General features: G+C 46.4%; 2 protein-coding genes across 3 annotated transcripts; both read right to left on the bottom strand.

The window, feature by feature from the left end:
- Positions 1-125: 125 nt before the first annotated feature.
- On the bottom strand, positions 126-10,585 carry AMPD1 (adenosine monophosphate deaminase 1). Its single transcript, XM_049831685.1, has 15 exons — positions 10,538-10,585; positions 6,969-7,143; positions 6,277-6,442; positions 4,995-5,157; positions 4,546-4,765; positions 3,990-4,119; positions 3,518-3,712; positions 3,150-3,281; positions 2,895-3,058; positions 2,634-2,760; positions 2,018-2,181; positions 1,505-1,625; positions 852-1,025; positions 550-660; positions 126-331 (listed from the first exon to the last, which is right to left on the bottom strand). Exons 1-15 carry the CDS (start codon positions 10,557-10,559, stop codon positions 176-178), a joined length of 2,220 nt encoding a protein of 739 aa, XP_049687642.1. The 5' UTR covers positions 10,560-10,585; the 3' UTR covers positions 126-175.
- Positions 10,586-13,951: 3,366 nt separating this feature from the next.
- NRAS (NRAS proto-oncogene, GTPase) lies at positions 13,952-20,948 on the bottom strand. 2 transcript variants are annotated; one of them, XM_049831682.1, is made up of 5 exons: positions 20,682-20,948; positions 19,879-20,057; positions 19,261-19,420; positions 18,307-18,430; positions 13,952-17,624 (listed from the first exon to the last, which is right to left on the bottom strand). In XM_049831682.1, exons 1-4 carry the CDS (start codon positions 20,790-20,792, stop codon positions 18,311-18,313), a joined length of 570 nt encoding a protein of 189 aa, XP_049687639.1. In that variant the 5' UTR covers positions 20,793-20,948; the 3' UTR covers positions 13,952-17,624; positions 18,307-18,310. The 2 variants fall into 2 exon arrangements, with proteins under 2 accessions (XP_049687639.1, XP_049687640.1); XM_049831683.1 differs by lacking the exons at positions 13,952-17,624; positions 18,307-18,430 and adding an exon at positions 18,442-19,167.
- Between the last annotated feature and the right edge of the window lie 681 nt (positions 20,949-21,629).

Here is a 21,629-nt window from a genome sequence, read left to right as displayed (position 1 = left end):
AGCCCCGCCCCCCCTCTCCCGCGCAGACGGCACGCAGCTGCTCACAGGCGGGGTTTTACTGCGCGGCCGCCGCGCGGCCCCAGAGCCCGCCCCGCCCCGCCCCTGGGCGGGCCCGGCCTGGCCTCAGCCGCCGCCGGCGCCGCCGGCCCCCGGGTCCAGGAGCCCGTCCCCGCTCCTAGTCGTTTTTCAGGCCCTCGGCAATGAGGTTGAGCTCGTAGCACCAGGTCTCGTAGCGGTAGGCCACGCGGATCTGCGCCACGTTTGTCTTCCGGATATCGTTGCCTTGGGGCCCCTCTTCCTGGTAGTTCTCACCCAGGAACTTGACTTTCTCCTGCGAGAGACGAGGACAGCGGTACACACGGCAGAAGCCCCCGCGGGCAGCACCTGAGGGAAACGCTGGCGGCTGCCAGGCTCCCTCCGGGCCTGGCGCAGGAGCCCTGCCCCGAGCACGACGCCGGCAGAGCCGCTGTCCTGGTCCCCTTTCTCAGGCAGGCGGGCAGGGACCACTGCAGGCAGGGCCACAGCTGCCCTCCCCAGAAGGGCACCTACCTCATGGGACAGGCCGCACTGCAGGACACTGTTTCTGGCAATTTCACACATGTCGCAGGTGCTGAGCTTGAAGACCTGGGCAGCAATGGCATACTCCTCCATCAGAGGCTCCTGCAGCCACAGGCACTGTTAGAGGCCAGTAGCTTCTGCCAGCACAGCCCATGCTGCTGCAAGGGCTGCCCCAGCGATGGCCCGGCATGCCGGACCCTCTGCAAATACTGCTGGCTTCCCCGAAAAATGAGGCCCATACGGGCCCAGCCCCAGCACCTCAGACAGGAGGAGGTGATCAGCTCACACTGTACCTTGGTGTAATGAAACTGCATGGGGTCATCTGTAGAAAGGGACACCATGAGGCCCTTCTGGTGGAAGTCAGGCAATGGATTTTTTGCATACTCCAGGAAGAGGCTGTTGTTGCTGAGTGGGGACATAGCAATGGGAATTTGGGCAAGGAAGTACAGATACTGCAACACAGGGCTCTGCAAAGATGAGCAGAGTTGCCAGGTTAGCGATAAAGTTGCTGCACCCTTCACCTCTCCAGAGTCAGTCCTCAGATCAGCCCAGTGCCCCAGCCAGGAAATCTGGTGCACAGAGCTCACGTGTGCAAGAAAAGAGATAGGCAAGCCAGCAATCCTCCAGGGCCCACACGGAGCACAAGAGGCCAAGTGAGTTCAAATCTGTCTGATTTCAGAACTTGGCCAGCTCCAGTGATAACGGACATATCCAGTGACAGGTCTGTGAGGCTGAACCCCTGCAATCTCAATATGTTTCTCAGCTACATCCCCAAACATGCCTGGAGAAACCCACAGAATCATGGAACACCTGCCTGAAGCCAGGTTCTCTATGCCAGCCTAAAGCAGAGGCACAACTAACTGTCAGCTACAGTGGAGGCCAGCTGCAAACATGTTTTTCTCCTCTGCCGCGCCTGGGCTGCTCTGTGGCAGACTACTCCACTTACCTTCTTGAGGTTGAGACCATGGGAGATATTATCTGCTGTCATGAAGGCTGCAAGCAGATGCGTGATGGCCCCAGCTTCCCCACAGTGTGGACGGAAGAGGAATGTGTTCATACCACGCTGCCTAGGCACATGGAAGAAGGACTCAGAGCAGGTAAGCAGCAGGGTTAGGTGGCATGTGATCCAAGATCCCCTGACTTTAGGTCCAACTCTGCCCCTACCAGTGGGTACCCAAGAATCCAGCTTGACCTAGGAGCACATTACTTGGTCTCTTTTCTCCTCTGTGCACGCAATAGATGCATCTCTGCAATCCCAAATTTTTCACCCCAATCCGTCACACTTCCTACTGAGGAGGTTTTGGATTGCTCTGGGACATGAAGCTCCAAACTACACTGGTGGCGGAGGAAGGAAGGCCCCACTTCTTCCACACCAACAATCAAAGAGCTGAGACAACTCGTGAGGCAGCCCCCCTTCTGCCAGCCCTTCGCAGGTCCCTTAGCTGATCCTGGGCCTCACCTGCGGAGGTTGTTAAGCACCACAATGTTGGCATACATATAGTATATATAGTAGGTGTAGGATGGGTTCTTCTCAGAAGTCCACTCCTCTGGTTTTGGGCTTTTAGTGCAGAACATGTGTCCACTATGCTTGGATTCGTCATCCACGCTGTCGAAGCCAGTAATCTGCTTGGCAAGGTAACAAAAAAGCTGTGCCTCAAAGCTCCCCACTTCATCATGCCCAGGTAGGCTGGCTCACCCTGCCCCACTGCAGCTTGCCATAGCCCAGCTGCACCCTGTACCCCTGCCTCATCCAAGAACAGAGTCAGTGGCTAGGTTGCAGACCTTGCTTCTCACAAACCCCCAAGCTCTATCAAGGGCTATAAATAGGGCTCACACCAAACCACTTCTCCAGGAGGTGAGTGGGCAGCATTTCTCACAGCCCTACAGCAGCCAGCTCAGGGAGTCTGATCCCTCCAGGCACTTCTGGACACACACCCCCTTTCCCAGAATGTGGCAGTAGGGCCACAAGCACACTGATGACATTTTCCATGTCAGGGCTAATATGCCATTTCTTGTGCACAAACAGGAATGTGAGTGCTCGCCACACCCTGACATCATCATCAGGTGACACTCACATGGCGTAGAAAGACACTCAGCTCTTTGTGGGCTTGAGGATTGACAGTTGCCTCAAACACAGGAACAAAGATATTTTCCAGCATCTTCCCAAAGTGTGGGAGGAAATTCTTAGACCTGAACACATCACTGTGGACAAAGACAGGGATTAGCTGCTAGCAGAGGAACAACACGGCCCACTGTCCCCATAATCCCTTCAGGATAAAAAAATGAGGTATAGTCCACTGTAAGGCACAGTGCTCTCTCAGACCCACAGCACATACTAAATCCTGGGTACTTGGATCATCCATTTCATGTTGGGGGAATAGACCCGATGTTTGTTGAACCAGCTGGCTAGCTTGGGCCACTCCTCAGCTGATCGCCCATAGATTGAGAGGCGAGGCTCCGCGTGCTGGTACTTGGCATCCTCCAGATCAGAGCCAACCTCCTGCAAACCAGGACAGTTGCATGGGGACCCTCGAGGCCCTGGGCACAGCAGCACCACAGCTTAGCTGTTCTCTCCTCCCCTGTATTCTCACCTTGATAATGGTAGCAAAGTACTCGCCATTGATAACGTTCTCCGTCTTCAGATAGAGGTCACGCAGCTCGCTGGCACCCACGGGGTTGTACTTGTCATTGAACTTGTCAAAGCGCTGAAATGTCTGCCGCCCCTGGAGTAGGGAGGATCACGGCAAATACTACACACACAGAATGGGTCCAAGCATACCAGCTGAGCAGGGACTGATCCGAACAACCCAAAATGGGAAAGCCAGGAGCTGCTACATCCTGCTACAAACACTAACATGCACAACATGTCATAGGTACACAGGGAGGTGAAAAGCCATGCCTACAGGGGTGGACAACAGTGACCCAAGAGTGGTCTTACAGTAAATGCCCTACCACTTACAGCATGGACATCCAGGGAATCCACTGTCAGGTCATAGGGGTGCAGATTGAGCTGCTGGAAAAGCTGCTTCAGGGTAAGCCGTTTGCCCTTGGCATCATAAACTACACGGTCAGCATCCATACAGTATGATTTCTTGATGAAACGTAGAAGATGCTTCTGGTTCATGCAGGCTGCAGCATGGATGTGTGTGTCCACCTGAGAAACCAGAGGGAGAGCTATCTAGCTTCAAGTTGGGATGCTCGGGTACCATCACAGGGAGGCTAACAAACCCCGTAGGTGAGTCCAAGTTGAGTGAGGGGCGCAGCTGAGCCCAGCAGATGAACACAATAGGCCTAGGCCAAGAACACCATCCCATTAGCAGGACCAATGTAGGTGCCAAAGACCTTGACTCTCATATCCAGTTCTCAGGGAGGGGAAGGCACCAAGACAGCTTGTCTTCAGAGTCACTACAGCTGTAAGCCTTGCCATTTACCTTCCGGCAGTTGTAGAAGTCTCGGTGGGGGTTGTTCTTCAGCTCTTTCATCTCCTCCATCTCATTTAGCATTTCATGCACTTGGAACTTGGATGAGAGGAACTTCAGGCGCCGATGAGCATAAGTCTTACTAGTGAAAGCAAAGGGCAGAACAGTGACTAGGCTCCTTACCCCTCAACACAGGGGCATGGCACATCAAACGCAGGGATGCAGCTTTCACCTCAGGTGGAGAGCTCATGCTGGCCTGGCCTGCTTCCCTATGGTGCCTCTCCTGGCTCTAGTACAGAGCTTTGAAGGAAGGCCTGGCCATGTGTGAGCATACCTGCAGGCCGTGTCTCCAATCCCTGACTGCTGACTTTGCTTAAGACCCCAATCGAGACAGCTAACAAGGGCCAAGGACACTTTGGTAGCCAGCAGGCTGCAGGTGTGTCATCAGCAGGTTCCTCCCTCCTCCCAGGGAGAGGAGGGAGCAACCCTGGCTCTGCCCTGATCTCCCTCTGCCTGCAGAGGCAAGACCTGTTCAGCTGCACCCAGCGGCACCGGGTTGTGCACTTACACAGGCCCCTGTGCAATCAGGGCCAAGAGGAAGTTCATGTCATCAACGAAGTGCTCAAGGCTGGGGTAGGGCAGGTCCTTTGGCTCATTTCTGCCAACCGCTGCCTTGTCTCCATAGATGTAAACCACCCCGTCCTTCATCTGGACATGGTAGCCCAGGTTCTCAGCAAGACTCCCAGTTTCAAAGGGATCCTGTCCATCCTTCACTGGTGGGGTGAACACTGGGCCAAAAGGAGAATACCATGAGGCACAGGCTGCCAGCCGAAACCCCACAAGCTTGCCATGCTCCTCCACCCCAGGCAGAGGGCAGGGGCAGCCCTGCCACTGTGACACTGAAGAGGAGGCCTGGGCAAGCGACTACCCTGTGGAGCACTTCCACAACCCCTTTCTGACCCCTGCCCACCCCATGCTGAAGCCAGAGAGGAAAACCCTCCTGGTGCCTAGGTATACCTGGGCCAGCATCACTCGCTCTCCAGACCTCGCCTTCGATAGCACGCAGATACTGAGATGGGGTCCTGGGGAACCTCTGCACAGACTGCTGCATGTACTTTTCCCGGATGCACAGGGCACGGTACAAGCCTTTGCAGACAACTTCAAAATCTTCAACTGTCACCTGCAAGAGGGCTGTTGCTGAACACAACCACACAACTGGAACCTAGCTGCCTGAGAGATACCATGGTGCACCAAGACATAAAAAGGACCATTTTGTTCACAGTAAGATACATACCTTATCATCCCCTCCTTCCCACTGCTCTGCTTGAGCAGGGTAAAGGGATGATAGGCAAAGTCCTAGACATGGCAAAGGGAAGTTCCTCACACCAGAACCAATGAATTCCAGCCATCATCCCCTCTTATATTCCTCACTGCAAACTGTAGTTGGCACTGAAATGGAAGCCAGGCCTGGGCAAAACACTAAAAGCTATTTTTGGAGCACAGGCTGAAACTGAAGCAGGACCAACAACATACACTGACCCAATGTGTCAAGAATTTTTTATTTATTGCACAGACAAGTGTTTTGGGCAGTTGAGAGAGGTCATACTGGAGCAGCATGGGAGAATACCATGCAGCACTTGCAGCTAGCTACAGTCATGGCAGAAGGAATGTGCCTGTGCATGGAGGGATTTTCAGCTTCCCCTAATTGCTCCTCTGCTATGTGATTCCAAGCTGAGCAACCTGCTCCAGCCCAGGAGGGAGCAACCTGCCAGCAGTATCTCAGAAGCAGCACAAATATAATAGGAGGCTGTGGAGGAGGAGGAGGAATTAGCACAGGATGTAATAGCAGCCCTGGTCAACTGGCTCTAGGTGACCCCCTCAAGGAGCAGGGGGAGTTGGACCAGATGACCTCCAGAGGTCCCTGCCAAGCTCAGCCATTCTGGGATTCTATGACATGCATAGGTCTCAGACAGGTATAGCTGTGTGCAAGCAGGAGCGGGCTGCGACACAACGCGCATCGCCTACCCTGCCGTGCTGCCCCCTTGCCCTGTCCAGAGAATCCCATGGGAAGCATGCAGCACCCCACAGACTCCTGCTCAGGAATTCAGCTCCAGATCCTCCGGGGATGCAGCAAGGCACCATCAGATGTTCAAGAGACATAGACTGAGCTGGAAGATGCAGACTATCCCCACTGCACCTGGTACAGAGTCCTGTGACGCTCGGCACTACTAAGGGACAGGCAGGGGCTAGATGAGATGGTAGTCAGCTTGGGGAAGGGTATAGCCATACAAGTACCTACCCCAGAGGCATAATCCCCTGTGATCTGTACCCGCTGGAAGTCAGGCACAGTCTGGTAGACAGGGGAGGTAGAGATGACCTCATCAATAGTAGACAGTCTGGTTATAGACTTCTGAGCCACAGGGACTGCCAATGCAATTGTCTTCAGGCGGAGCAGGCGCTTCTTCCTGCCAGGGAGGAAAGCCTCAGGCAAACAGCCCCAACTCCATGGCCACCCCAACTCCATGGCCACACGCAGGCGCAGGGTCAGGGGCACATACCACAGCCATGTCCCAGTTGTGCACAACATGAATCATCTCAGTGGTGTGTTCTGAGCACCTTAAACAGACACCGGCAAGAGTAGAGCTCACAGCACACAAAGTAGTCACAGACTTTCACGCATGGTCTTTGGAAGTTGCACCTTTCCAGAGAAAGGTCTCCAAGTCTCCCTCTCCAAGAGCTCAGTGGCCATTGCTGTGCTGACACCCAGGGAACAGGCCAAGGGTGTCTTTCTGTCCAACAGTGGGAGCAGTTGGAGAGGAAACCCTGAAGTGCCTGACAGATGCCCTGGGACTACCACAGATTTATCCCGTGGGTGTGGTGAGCTGTTTTCACAGGCCTCAATTTGTGTTCCCCCTGCTTTCTTCCAGCTCTGGCTGGGGATGTGTAGACAACGCTCCTCTCCTTTCCCCAACTGCCCTGGTTGTTGCTCACCGCTTTTCTGTTGTGCCAGAGCTCTCCTGAAGCATCATGTACGTTCTCATTTCCTGGCGTGAGATGGGGCAGATCTCTTCCACATCAAAAGGAGAGATCTCTTGCCTGACTTCCTCATCTTTCACCTCAGAGGCAAAGACCTTCTCTGCAAAGGAGCGCATTGCCTCATCCATCTCTGCAAAAAGGAGCAGAGTGCAGGGTCACACAGGCATCTGGTTCTCAGCCACCCTAACAGGCAGGTGCCCCTTGCAGTCAGCTTAATGCTCAGCTGTCATTTCCTTATGACACATACACCTCCATGCTGCCTGGAAGACTCAGCAACCTTCAAAATTTGCAACAAGCTTACAGAGGCAGGGCCACACACAGTGGGCTGGAGACATAGCTAGGCACCCCCAGTACACCAGAAAAGGTAGTACAACCCACAGTCCAAGAGTAGTGCAAAAATGCCCGGAAAGAAGCAAGTCCTTGGGAAAAGCATTTACGAGAGCATGCACTGGAGGAAAGAGGAGAGGACTGGCAGAGCCCTTACAGCTCTAGGAAGCCTAAGACCCACTTACTCCACAAGGCTTCCAGTCAGGATGAAGACAGAGGTGTAGAAGGAGATGGAAAGAGCTGGCAGCCCAAGCATTTAGTTCCCACCATCACAGTGCAGCTGAAGAGCTCCTAGCTAGGGAATCATCGTGGGGACTAGACCCCTCTCAGCCCATCACGTGCAGCATGCTGCAAAGGTGCCAGCTAATAACGGCCCTGTGAAAATCGCCATTGACACAAGGTTGGCTGGAGCCTTATGAAGTAGGAGAAAGGAGGTTAAAAGCCCTTCCATTGCCAACAAAATACTGTAACAGAACAATCCAAGGGCTCTTCTGGCAACATCTCCCAGAAGCACACATTTGCATAGCAGCATATGGACACTAATCGAGCAGGTTTTGCCAGCAGTTGGCAGCTCAGCATGAAGCATAGTGAGGATCGATGCTGAAAGATGGGCCACACCATTGACATGTCAGACAGGACATGGTCAGCAGAAGAGGACCAAAGCAGAAAGGACTGACATGCATGGCAGAAGTATGCCAGACCTACAACAGATTTGCAGTAATGAACCATTATTAAAATGAGCCCTTTTTTTTTTTTCCTCCTACAGGGTGTTGGGGGGGGAGATGAAAACAGTTTATCCTTGTAGCTCTGAATTTGCAGTTCCAAGGTCCTAACTGTGGGTTAGTGGGGGTCGTAACACAGAGGCTTCCTTTCCCTGCTGTTACATGGTAAGGCAAAAGGGCTTGTGCTGAGCTAAAAACACATGGGAAAATTCTGGCACTATGTCCCTTTCTCAGCAGTGCAATGTCACAAAAACAGAATTTTGGTAACAAAAGTTGCTTGCTGCTGTTATCAGCAATGGGCCCCAACATGCTTCTTAGAAGACAAAATGCATTTTTTTTGTACTATCCCATTATTGTTAGGGACTCTGGGATGACAGGTATCTCAGCAAGAAATTTCTTCTGCTGACACATAAGGCCTCAGCAAACGTGAAGTAGGAAAAAGAGGGCAGGGGCACCATACTGTGGACTTCAACCTGAATAAAGGAGATGAAGCATTGGATCTGTCCCCTCATAGATCAAATCCACTAGGAGCAGGATGTATTCAAAAGAAGTTACTTTAGGCTGGATCTCTGTTTAAAAAAAAAAAAAAAAAGGAAAAGAAAAAACCCCCAACCCCCAAAACCAGCAAAGGTGTGAATAGCTGCAAAGGAAATTGCAAAATGTTTCACTTCTGCCACAAAGAACTACGCTAAAAAAAAGTTAATCTCCTAAGCAGGTGCTCAGGGGTGCTAGCACAATATTTAACAAACAGCAGCTTCATATATCAAAGGACCAAAAAGCCAGAACCGTTCCATGAAGCAGTGAGGGGCACAGCTGGCACTGCTGAAAAATAGGATCTTCAACCGCTGAAGATCACCATGACCACGTAACTGCTGTTTGTTTCCAGTGATCGCATCTAGGCAGTAACACAGCAGAGCATATAAAAAGCCTAGCAATACTCACCTTTGTCTTCTGCTGTTTGAGATAAAACAGAAACAAAATAAAAACAGATGTGATCAGCCTTTCAAAATCTAAGCCTTTTTGCCTAATCATCGCATCAGCGATTAAAAAGGGATTAGTAAAGTACAAGTTTAGCCAAAGTCTTCCACTTGAAAGAACAGTACTTGTCACTTCGTACAACATAAAGATGTAAGTTCAGCGTTGACTGTTCCATGATACAGCCTCGGTGGTGTGCGCGTAAATGAACCACATTGCAGATGCCATCCAACCTGAGGCTCTTTGGCAGAGCTTCTGCCTTACAGCAGTCTCTGGAATTCCCTGCAGCTGTCCAAGGGGAATGCATTTTCTAGAACCTAGATCACTTCAGCGAACACTATAAGCAACCAACAGATACCTAGTCATCTAATAAGACTGACTGTCTTGGAAGGTCTCTGCCTATACCTGCCTCCAGGAACAGGGATGCAGAAGAGCATAGGAACAACTTAAGAGGGCAGAATGGCATTCTTCTTCCTGAACAAGAAAGCAAATATTTTAGTGACTCGGAGCACCGGAGCTGCTTTGCTATTTTTTGTCCATGACTCGCCATCCTTTGTGAAGATCAGGATAGATGGTCATTTCAAAGATGCTAAATTTCATTCTCCTGCCACCTATGGTCACATCTCCAATTATTCACTAACAGGATCAGACAGCTGAGGCACTGCAGTTCCACAGATCTTCACTCCCGGTCATACAGTGTGGCATCAACATTTTGGGGGTGCAACTCATGCCCTTTCCATCTGACCCAGAAAATTCAGACTGCAGCTCTGGCATCACAAGTCACCAGCTGCTGACTTCCCAAACTCCAGCCTGCAGAACATACTCTCCTGGCATTTGAATTCATGTATTCATTTGCAAACTAAGCATCCCAGAAATGCCTAGTTTGACCTTTCATCTCTTTAGCGGATGAAAATTACACTCATGAAGGTCAACAAACTCTTACTGATGTTGCAGGGCCAGGTTTTAATACTAGCTTCACGTACTAGGACAGTATTTATCACACCACACAGCACTGCAATTTTAAACATGCTCTTATCAGGACTGTTTGGTGCTGATACTCTTCAGGGCTCTGTAATAGCAGTCACACGTCCCTTTGTACTGTTCTGCAAAGCCTGGCTGGCCCTACCTCTATTTCCCAGCTTGTGCTCCCCATCCCTTCAGGACTGCAGCACCCCACATCTTCTGAGCTTACCAAGGCTGACCAGAGACTCCTGAAATTCCTCTGACCCCTTCCACAGTTATTTAACAGTATCATTACAGGATACATTACACTGCAGGAGGGACAATATTTTTCTTCAGTACAAGCAGAGCAAGATTTAAACAGTAATGCTATTTCTTTCTGCACTATCCAAAAATGACTCCAAGCAGGAAGAAAAATGCTCAAAGTCCCCAGCAAGGTCCCCTGGACTGCAAAGATACCACACCATCAAAAACCCAGAGGCTGCAGGCTTAACAGCCTGCCCTGTGGCTCCTTGTCTCGCTACTTGCTTTCAGACCTACCTGGAATTTTCACCCGTGACATCTTTGCAGCAAGCTTGCAGAGCCTCAAGTAATGCCCTACTGTAACGGAGCAAAAGTAGCTGACTGACTGCACAGCAGCCTAACACTAATTTTACCACCTTCCCTTCCCTGTAATTAGACTCTCCCACTCTAAAAGGAGAACAGAGGTCAACTATAAGACTATTTAAAGTGCAACCACAAGCACTTGCACTGAAACAGGTGAAACCCAGGCTCAAATTTAACTTTTTTTTTTTTTTCCCCTTAGACTTTCATTTTACATTTAGTAGAGTTTCACCTGTTGTCTGGCCAGATTACTACTACTCAGGACAGCTGCACCTTTCTAAAGTGGACTGTGGAAGTCAGTCTTTTAAGAGACTAAAACTGATGTCTTATGTGCTGAACCAAAGGTTTAAAGGAAATCCCTAAGGCACAGGGATGATGTTTTCATCTGAACAGGAGCTGTGGATAGGTACAAATGATGTGCCACAAGTTTCTCACCAACCACTGTGCTATTCAGAGAAGATTTTTCCTGAGTGAGGGGTCTAGTTGACAGACTGGATTTTAGCAACAGGAGTTGCACAGATGTCCTCGCATCTTCCCAGCTGAATCAAACAAAAGGGAAGTGCAAAGAACTATGTATTTTTTTCCTGAGCTTTTCAGGAATTGCCTTTATAAAACTTTGCATCATAATAGTAAGGCGATACTCAGTTCTGTATGCAGTGAGCCATAACCAAGGCAGACCTGACAGAGACCAGCACTTAGTACAATCCAAGATGTGGCAAGAAACTCCTCCTTTAAGCTGCACATGGTGTCTTGGATTTGGCAGAGCAGGGTATCAGTTTGGGAAGTACCTCTTGGCTTGTTTTAAGTAGATTCTTTCTAACATACAGGTGTTGAGGGCTGTACCTGGTCCTTCAGGGTCTCCTCAAACCTACTTCAAATCTCTCACATGAAGTTGGAAAACACCTCCTGTCTGAAGAAAATGGCCAGAATTTGTAGTGCCCTGCATATTGCCAGGGTAACTCTGAGCTTCTGACTCAGCTTCCTGATGGGAAGCGGTGAGCCTAAACAGGTCAGAAGGATACAATAGTTTTGATTTGAAACAGAGTCTTTTCCTGTTTGTGTATACTTCACTTCTTGATGGAGTTGAAAAACTGCACTGAAATCAGGACAAGTCAAGCAAAGCATTCAGGCTATAGTCAGCACAGTCTTGCTGCTGATTTAAAAGTTGACTTTGGTCATAATATTGAAGGGAACAGAAAAATTAGCACCCCTGGAAAAGACAACATTGTCTGGAATTACACATGCATGTAAGGGCTTCCTGTGCTATATTTTGTAGGAACAGCTATGAAAAAGCCTTGTCCCAGAAGGCAGCTCCAATAAGTGAAAGTTACTTGCCTAAGATACAGAGCTAGAAATAACAAGTCAGATTTTGTCCATAGGTGCATGGGAAGCTTGTGGCACAACTAGTCAGTGAAGTCAAATGGCACAGCATCTCCAGCTCAGATAACTTCCAGAGCATCCAGAAAGTCTCTCTGAAAGGTCACTGTCTGATGTGCACAACTTCAAGACATGCTGGGTTACAATTGATAAATTCTCCAGAATTCAGGGAGGTTTAGCCCCACTTCCCAGATATTCCCCAAGAATATAAACTGATTTCCCCCCCTGCAACACGCAGAGGTGCAGCTGATAGGGCAGAGCTGGGATGCTGTTACAGTCTTGATCTGTAATCTGGTCTCCCCTCTCATGCGGATAGTCTGCAGTTTCTTAATTATTCTTGTTCTTACTCACTCCCCACTTTGTAAGTCTCCACACCACATGATTGTTTAACTATTTCATTTATAGTCAATAAAAACTGGCTCCTGCTTGTTTGCTGTCCCACAGGTACTCTATCTGCCCCTAACCTTTCTGGATATATCAAGATCTTAGGATTCACATCTGAAACCAGAAATAACCTTTATGATGCAGAGGTCATTTTCCTCAAGAGGTCTCTTGATCCCCTAGTTTTGTAAATCACAGGGTCAACTTAGTTGGGTTCACGGTAGAAATATGAGTAAAGCCTGGGTATGCTGTGCTAAAGTTAGATCTACAGCCTCTTTAAACTGAAGTACTGAATACAAACAAGCCATCTTCCCACTCTCTTTCAGCTGGAAAGTGACTGATTCACACCCAGAGGCTTCAGAGTGGCTTTAAACCTCCCCCACCCCCCTTTTATCTCTGAGCTGCCTTCACTCCACCTAGGTCTAGCCAAAGGAAAATGGCCAAACGTGCCAGAAATTTGGCAGGTTAGGGTATTTAGCAGGATCTCCCTCTAGTTCGCCTAGCAGAGCAGCTGTATCACAGCTGTCCAAATAGATGCCTAGGGGCAAGTTTTGCTAGAAAATGGTTTCAATTCCTGAAGAATAGAAGTATTAACAGATTGGAGATAGTGTGGAAACTCACAAGGGCATTCCTTGATGTGCTGTGCCTTTGACCAACAGCACCTTGCACTAAGAAAAGCCTCAGCAAGTTATTCTCTCCCCACATTGCTCTTAGTCATTCCCTACACAGATTCCTCTAGAGCTTTTAAAATCAGCTTCTGTTCCAGTATGCAACAAAAGTCACTAAGTCCTTAAGGTGTGAACTAGTTTCTAGGAACAGATTGCTACAGATAACAATCATATTGGAGGAAAGCTTTCCTAATAAGCCAAGAAAACTCTTGCTTTTAAGCACCCATCTGTACTCACATTCTGAATCTCTCCTTTTGGAACAGGCAGCAACTACTGCAGCTCCACAGTGCAAGGAGTTTTATATTCCTGTTACTAGGAGTCTGTTCTCTTCCTTGCACAGAAAACAGACTGGACTCTGGGTTCCAGAGGCCTGACACAATGTCTTAGGAGAAACACACTTAAAACACACTTATTTTGTGGTCCAACACAATATGCCTTATTGCAGGAGGAAAGCCAACAGAGAAGTATTTTAGAAGACTGAATTAAGCAACTGAAAAGCCTAACAGAGAGCATAATTTGGACACAGCAATAACTTTATAGCTGATTTCATTCTTGGAATACCAAGTAAAGAAATTTCCCCTCCCCCCTTTTTTGACTTAGCAAGCATCCTTTCCAAGGGCAAGGTCAGCAAAAATATTATGAGGGACTCCACTACAAATAGACTCAACATTAATGCAAGATGCATGACGGCACAGGTTGGTGAAGTCATTAAAAGCGGACTCTGGAGCAAGCCTATGGTACATCTCAAAGCCACTCTCACTGCTTATTCGTGCTATATTGAACATATATGATACAGCTGTTCATGCCACATTACAGAAGTGACAATTTGTGTAAACCACAGAGAAAGCAGACGGCATTGTGATTAGCTTTCTGTAAGCCAGTTGTTGATCCCGTGCCCAAATCACTGCCACAAAAGAAACAACCAAAGAATTCAAAGTTTATTCTTTAAAAAAGTTATTTAAGAAGCAAAATAATTTACTTCAAACCAAAAGAGATGCATTATCGAAAGCAAATAATTATACAAAGTAACAACAAATTAGCCCTTGGATAAAAAGTCCAGATCCCAACAGTTCCCTACCATCCTGGAGGTTATACACAAACAGTCACTCAAGGCTTGGGGAATGAAGGACCACACACACATAGGATCAGAATGTAATTCAAACTTCCGCTACTCCCCTTCCCCCCATAGGCCTGAAGTTGCGTCAAATCGAATTCTAAGTCATTGAACTGTACTAAAAATTATGATGGCTTAAGCATCATGGTTACTATCCAAAGTCCTACTAATGACAATAAGAACAAAATTTGAGCACTGTTGTTTGAACAAGACCATGGAGTGGGGACATTAACAGTAACAAGCCACAGAGTTATATATTATCTCATTAGACAGCTGTTCTCAGTCCCTAATAACAGAAACATTTCTTTCAGTTATTAGCACTTATAATTTTTTAACAAGAGCTTTTACTCTTTTTTTATATTTTACCTCAAAGTTGTTTATGCTTGTTCTTCCCAGTCAGGATAGTAAAGTTAGCTTGGCACTAACATGGTGTTGTGCTGTTAGTTCTAAATAACAACATTTGGACTAAGTCTACAAAACACCTTTTCCAGGGACCTGTCTTGTGCAAAAACTTCTGTGCTTATCTTCTAAATAATTTTCCCAAAAGTTCTTGGGGTTTTGTCTTTCCACAGCCTGCTCTCTGTTGCCACCAAAATCAGGGTTCTCTTATATAGGCAGCTGGAAACAAAGTACAACCATTTACTTCATACTCACAACTAGTAGTACAACACCTTGATTTTGTATCACTTGCTAGATTTGAAACCATAATAATGCAGATGGGACTGCCACCTGTGTAGGTCAGCTCTGCAGCGTCCTAAAAGCTGATGCATCCCCTCTAAGGTTCCCAAGGTGAAATACATACTGACCTATCCTTATCAGGTCTTCTTCCCTTTTAAGAGTTTATATAGCCCAAGAGAAAGCAAACACCGAAGAGAAGGTAGATGCATTTGCCAGTTCCCATACAATTCTGAGAATTCACAGCTTTTAGAATTACAGCTAGTACATTTTTAATGACAACTAGAACACACCATGCAATGTAGAGAATTATTATGATGAACCTCCATCCAAAAGACGTAATTTTCCATACTTGACTACACAACCTTCAAACATCAAATGCCAGCTGCAAAAGGTTTCCCATGGCCACAGGCAGCAGGCAGTTATGCTCTGAACTCTGCAATCCTGCTTGCCAGGAAAGAAACCCCCAAGTTTCTCAAATAATCCAAAAAACATACATAGACCTGGATGACAAGATCTCACCATTCAACATATTGCAAACTCCACACTCCTGTCTTTCCAAAATGAGTCTATGTGACCAGATGTGTATCCCAAAAGCTATCATTTTCCACGTGTAATTTTATTAAGTGGACAACAGTATGTCACATATCTCTTTAGAAGCAGACAGTCATCTCCTGCCACAGTGCTCGAAGAATGCTTTCACAAATAACTTCTCTTCTTGCACCAAATAAAAGAAAAACACTCCTTGCTGATTACAGACATGACAGCTTGCAGTAATGGTAATTCTGTCACGTTTAACTTGCAGGCATGAGGTCACCTTCAAATGAACTCAACTCGAGTCACAGCCAGTGCTATCCATAATGCTGCCCACCGTTGTGTATGCTGCTGGAAAATAACGTTTTATGTAAAAATGTTGTGGTTTTAATTCTTATTAGGGTAAAATAAATTGCAAAAAGTACTTACAAGGATTATCACAGATAAAGAAAATGTGATGCAGATTGACCCTCTTCATTCCAAGAAGAGAATTAAGAATGTAAGTAGTGAAGGAAGCAATATTAAAAGGAACAATTTATTCTCTCAGTATTTACTGATTTCTAATTTCCATTTGAAACTGAGAATTCCAAATTAAGATGTATTAATCTGACACCAACAAACTGAAATTAAGCCTCTTGCAATTTCTCTGCCTACACTGGTTCGGCAGACTGACTGAACGCTCCCTCTGTTGGCTGAAGGCTCATTACTCTTCCATCAGAGAGTAGCTGGGAATTCAACTTTGCTGTGGGATACAGTCTGACCACAGAGAACAGAATCCAGTATCAGAAGCACAAGAACTAGGGAAGGACACGGTATTCCAAGGAACACTGGTAGGTTTTGCAACAGTGATCACACTTGTACGTCCCAATTATATGCGGTGACAATGTTTTGCTCTAGGAAGAACTCACACAGCTTATGCAGTAACTCCCTCATACTGTGAGGCTCTTAGAACAAACCCAGAATTCCCATCAGTATATCATACACCTTCTGCATAGCCATCACTGAACTCACTTCCTTCCTCATTTTGCAAGGATGCTGCAATCAGAAGCTAGCTCAGTTTTCTGTTATAGCTCATTGCCTTCTGCCCCCAGTCTGGACATACCAAGTCTGTGATAACCACTGCACCAACTACAGTCAACCTGAAATCCCACACTCCTCCTCTGACAAGGAAGCTCTCCAACTACATTAGAGAGAGACATTTTGAAGAGACTATGTTTACAGTCTGGTGGTAAGAAAATAATTCAGAATAAAATAATTTGCAAGTTACAGACAGAGCTGAATAACAGCTGTCCAGACTAATTAACCTCCAGTTACTAGATTAACTATTGAGAAGCTGCCCATAAATGTTGGCAGTTAATGTTAAAAATGAACAGCTGACTAATTTGGTCCAACTTGGAAGAGATCTGAATGCTGCAGAAAAACAATATAGAATATAAACAGTTCCACCTACAAAGAAAGTAAAAAACAGATGCAGTATGTCCCCCTCCCTAGTTCAAGCGTCTCACAAGCGCCTGCTAGATTTCCAGCCTACAAATTCCTGTTTTAGTATCCTGTCAGGCAAAGAGATCACCCACACAAGACTTGCCTGCTTAAGACAATGAGGTCCCAAGAAATTCCAGTCCTTGAGGTTTTCCTCAACCCAAGGCAACAGGGGACAACTTCAAATCTTCTTAGCAAACAGGCACTTAAATTAGAAAAGATATCTCCTTTTTATTACAGAAAGAGAAGGATCAATTAAGTGGTACTCCTGGCACAAAGGAGATATTGCAAATATGCTGTACGGGCGCAAAGAGAGCAGATACCAATCTGATACGTGACAGGAGCATTCATGGTGGCAAAACCATTTCTGACATTACCTGCCAAGCAACGATTAGTGCCACTCCTCTGACAGCACTACAAATCAGAATCCAACAGAAAGGGGACAAACATCACTTCTAGCTTTTACTCTAGAGGTAAAGTGTCATCTTTTTCACAGCATTTAGTCTCTATAGTTCACTTTTCTTGTGACTGGTTTTCTTCTTGAACAAACTCAGATACACAGTGAGGAAAGAATCCCAGTACACCAAGAGATGCAACTGCTCCATTAGCTGAGCAAGGAGGTAGACGCCATAGATGTTCTCTTCAGATGGAGCACAGAAAAGGACCTTGTGCTAATTAACTGGTACCAAGATTCTGGTCACTGGCACCAAAATACTGCAGGGCATCAGCATGAGACGCAATACAGTAGCATCGAGACTCGTCCAGCAGCTACATCTGAACCACATATTCTTGGCATCTGGAACAGAAAGGCAACTCTCATTAGTTGCTGTCCAACTTTGTGATGGATGTGTAATGCAACAGCATAGTACAAGTCCTGAACTGGTCTACCTGTCTTTACAGTGATGAGCAACATGTTTTACGTAACTGTTGAAAAGAACTTCAGTCAGTTGGGGAACTCATAAATTTCATTACTCGCATTATTTTATTTGGTTAATCTTTGAACAGTGCGTATTTCAGAGGAACACAGCTCAAGATAAGCTGTGCAGAAGTCAATCAATCATCAGCAAAAGGTGACTGCAGAATTGTGCACACTCTTCTTTCTACTTATGGTGTTTCTTGTGTACGAGACAGAAATTACATGTTCTCCAAACAGTCAGAATGGTTTACCAAAGGAAGGGGACACTGACAAGAATGATACAGAGAATCGCAAAATTATCAGTTCAGTGGAAATCCACACGTTAGAGCCAAAATGTTGCTATGAATAGAATTTCCTTTTCTTAAGCTTTGCTATCTACTTAGAAGGGAAAAGAAGTAATTTGGAGAAGTAATTAATTGTAGGATCTAAATCTCTGAGTATCAATGGGTTGTATAATAGGGAAAAAACCCAGCTATAGCAGCTAGTATTTCTAAGCCATGCTTATCAACAACAGAAAGACATACAGACAGTAAGCCAATGAAAATCTTAAATTACAGCTCACCTTATCACATCACAATGCAAGACAATCCCATGCAGCCTTGATTCCCATCTTCATTGCTGTTGAGTTTTTTCATCCGATACTGCCGGATCTCTCTCACCAGCGTGTAAAAAGCATCTTCCACACCCTGAATGCAAATTATCCAGGTAAAATATGTTCTTTCCTGAAGCGTTTGAGATCACTATTCTTTCCATCACAGAATCCCTTAATATATTTGAAAGACATACTTCTACAGGAAGAGTAGTAGCCAACTTATCCCATAGTTCATAAGAAGAAACTAGCACTTATGTCCCAAACTCTCCAATTACACTCTTAACTCTTCCTCTAAGGCAAACATCCAGGGTAACAGCCATTAAAAGAAACAAGGCAAATTGTAACTGTAGAGAGGTCCCATGCAGGAAGCAAGCTACTTCTTAACTAACCACCTCTGTTTTAGAATTCTTAGAATTTTCTGGCTACTGCTTAATAATTGCACCTTTTCTGCTTCATTCCACACTGATGTAGGTAGAACACAGGCTGACTGGACAGAGCCACATATTCAATGCAACTCTGAAGAAGTCTATTAGTCCGGTCTGGGAAATTCTTTCTGTAAACATAAATCTTACAATTGGCCTTCATTAAGAAGCCAAGAAAACTGAACAGGTCTGGGATGACTAACCACACAGTCTGACCACTTCTCAGCAAGAGCAGATGAAACTCTCTTCTTCTTACGAACATGACCCACTTTAAAGAAAGTCAATGCAAGTCTGAGGTGATTTGCGTACTAACCTAGCCCAGTGATAAAACCAGAACTCTTTCAAGCTAAAAGTGAGTGGGGAAATCAAAAGCTAAAAATTGCAAATGTATTAAAAAAAATGCTTACTCCTGTAGATAAGAAAAAAAGTACATAGGAAAAAGTTAGAGCATTCTGTGTTTAGCATACAGGAAGAAGTCAGGCTAAGAATGGATGCACCTTACCTGTCTTGTTTTAGCAGACGTCTCTATGAAGGGGATTCCATAGCTTTTTGCTAATTCTTGAGCCTGTTTTGTGTCTACTGTTCTTGTGGGCAAGTCACACTTGTTCCCAACTAGCACCATCGGCACATCATCCGAATCTTTCACTCTCTTGATCTGTTCTCTTTAAAAAGACAAATTAAAAAAAGTTAGGAACTATTTTCTAAATATAAAAGCTGTTTTAGTTCAGTATTCAAACAACCTTGTGCTACAAAAATATATATTAAAGCTGGACGGGACCTCAGGGGTTCTGACCTACAGCAGTATGTCTAATAACTTCATACACTCCATCTTCTAGTCTCTGTATAACTCCACTCCAATGTGTGTTTGCCTTCATTTTCTCAGAGATCATGTTCTGTATGCTCTAAATATCATTTGATTAACACAGCCACCCAGATAACTGCCCCACTCTCAACTAACTAATAATGTATTAACGCAGAACGTAGATAAACTTGAAAAAATTTCTGAAAGAAGTGGGAGATTTAATATTTGCCTATTACTTAGTCTTCACTGAGTCAAACAGCAAATGGGTCTGATGCCTTTTCCAGTCTTCCCTCCCTGCGGTAAAGATGCATATCATACCTGTAAAGGTTAATATCAGCAAACGATTTACTGTTGTTAATGGCAAAAACACAGAGGAATCCTTCCCCAGTTCTCATGTACTGATCACGCATGGCACTATACTCTTCCTGTCCCGCAGTATCCAGAATGTCTAACAAACACGTCTCTCCATCGATAACAACCTGCTTTCTATACGAATCCTGCAAAATACACATGCGAATTTTAGATTAGAGAGAAAAATTGTACTACTACTTTCTGCCTCATGCATTATCAAGGGAAAATAAAAATAATAATAAAAAAGGAGAGTGTGACTCAGAGAAGCTTTTCTAGCCCGCCTCCCCAACGAAAAAAATACCAGTATCTAAACCAATCAGCATTTAAACGGCTACTCTAAGCCCCCTCAAACCTTTCTCACAAAAAAGAAAAATCCTGTTCTTCCTAATAAATTCCTTAACTGGTAGACAGAAAATAAGCATTATAAATACCATCACTACAACACTACCACTAGAATCTACCATCTGCGTAGATGGCGGTGACTTTTTTTGTTGCCATTGTTGGCTGCCTACACTCTGCTTTAGGAAGCAATAAGTAGAACAAGCAAGAGTTTTCCCGGAATTTCTTATCTGTGCGCTCTGATCTCACATCTGGCTTTTTAAGCAAAAAAAAAACCCACCCCAAAACAAACAAACAAAAAAAAACCCAAAAACCCCAAACCCGGTAGCGGCCTCCCGTTCCAGCTCACGGAAAGCTCCCGGCCCGCGATCGTCCCCGCCGGCGGCACCGCAGCTGCCGCCGCCGGCTCGGCCCTGGCCGCGCCGGCTCACCTCGATGGTGGGGTCGTACTCGTCCACGAAGTGGTTCTGGATGAGCTGGATGGTCAGCGCGCTCTTGCCGACGCCGCCGGCTCCCACCACCACCAGCTTGTACTCGGTCATCGCCCTCCCCGCGGTCTCGGGCGGAGCGCGGCGCCGCCCGCCGCCGCCAGCCCCCTCCCGCCGCTCCCGCGAAGGCGGAACACCCTGCCCGCAGCCCTTCCGGCTTCCGGCCCCGGCGCGCCGTCATCACCCGCCGACGGAAGATGCGCGCGGCGCCCCCGCCGCTTCCGGGCACGTGACGCCGGCGGGGAGCGGCGTCCCCGGGGAAGGAAGACAGGGGCCAGGAGGGAAGCTTTTTTCAAAATCAGTAAAACTTTATTCTATTTCCATTCTTTGCCATTAACAGAAAAAATTGGAGAAAGCAATGTTTGTTTTACAAAGATAATGCATCTCCCAGAGAAGAAAACCCTAAATTGAGAATAGAGGTAACATGAAAAAAAAAATAAAACCAAACAAAAAAAAAAAAAACCCAAACACAGTACTGCCCTCTATTCAAAGAAAGTAACTCCTGATCTTTTTGGTTAAAGTAATACTTAGACCAATCATTCAGTTTTCTTGCTTGATAAAGTGTGATGAGGGAAGTGGGGGAAGGGGGACAGGGGGAGGAGGAGGAGGGGGAAAAAAAAAAAAAAGCACACAGACATCAACTATTTCACCTTGATGAAAGTCTCAATACAGCTATGGAAAGCCTAAGTATTTATTCTTTTACAGTACACTGGGTGCCGGCTGCAAAAAAGAAAAAAATGTATTCACTTCAGGCACAACTTCTTTCTCTTTAAATTTAAATCAGTAAAAGAAACTGGGTTTAGAAGCTGCAGTGTTCTAAGCAGCAGCAGATTTGTGCATTTTTTTAAATATATTTAAATTACCACACTGATGGCACACCTCAGCCTTATG

This window comes from Accipiter gentilis, chromosome 29 (genome assembly GCF_929443795.1).
Source record: "Accipiter gentilis chromosome 29, bAccGen1.1, whole genome shotgun sequence".
Classification (NCBI taxonomy): Eukaryota; Metazoa; Chordata; class Aves; order Accipitriformes; family Accipitridae; genus Astur; species Astur gentilis.
The sequence above is the reverse complement of the archived record's forward strand: the minus strand, read 5'-3'. Positions and strand labels throughout refer to the sequence as shown.

Excerpts from the sequence above, each read along its gene's own strand:
- NRAS (XM_049831682.1), bottom strand. The coding sequence starts at position 20,792 with ATGACCGAGTACAAGCTGGTGGTGGTGGGAGCCGGCGGCGTCGGCAAG. Across the intron at positions 20,058-20,681 it reads AGTACGACCCCACCATCGAG|GATTCGTATAGAAAGCAGGT; the intron begins GTGAGCCGGCGC and ends TGTATTTTGCAG. Across the intron at positions 19,421-19,878 it reads GCTGATATTAACCTTTACAG|AGAACAGATCAAGAGAGTGA; the intron begins GTATGATATGCA and ends GTCTTTTTAAAG.
- AMPD1 (XM_049831685.1), bottom strand. The coding sequence starts at position 10,559 with ATGTCACGGGTGAAAATTCCAG. Across the intron at positions 6,443-6,968 it reads TCTGGCACAACAGAAAAGCG|GAAGAAGCGCCTGCTCCGCC; the intron begins GTGAGCAACAAC and ends CCTCCCTGGCAG. Across the intron at positions 3,282-3,517 it reads ATTCCCTGGATGTCCATGCT|GGGCGGCAGACATTTCAGCG; the intron begins GTAAGTGGTAGG and ends TCCCTACTCCAG.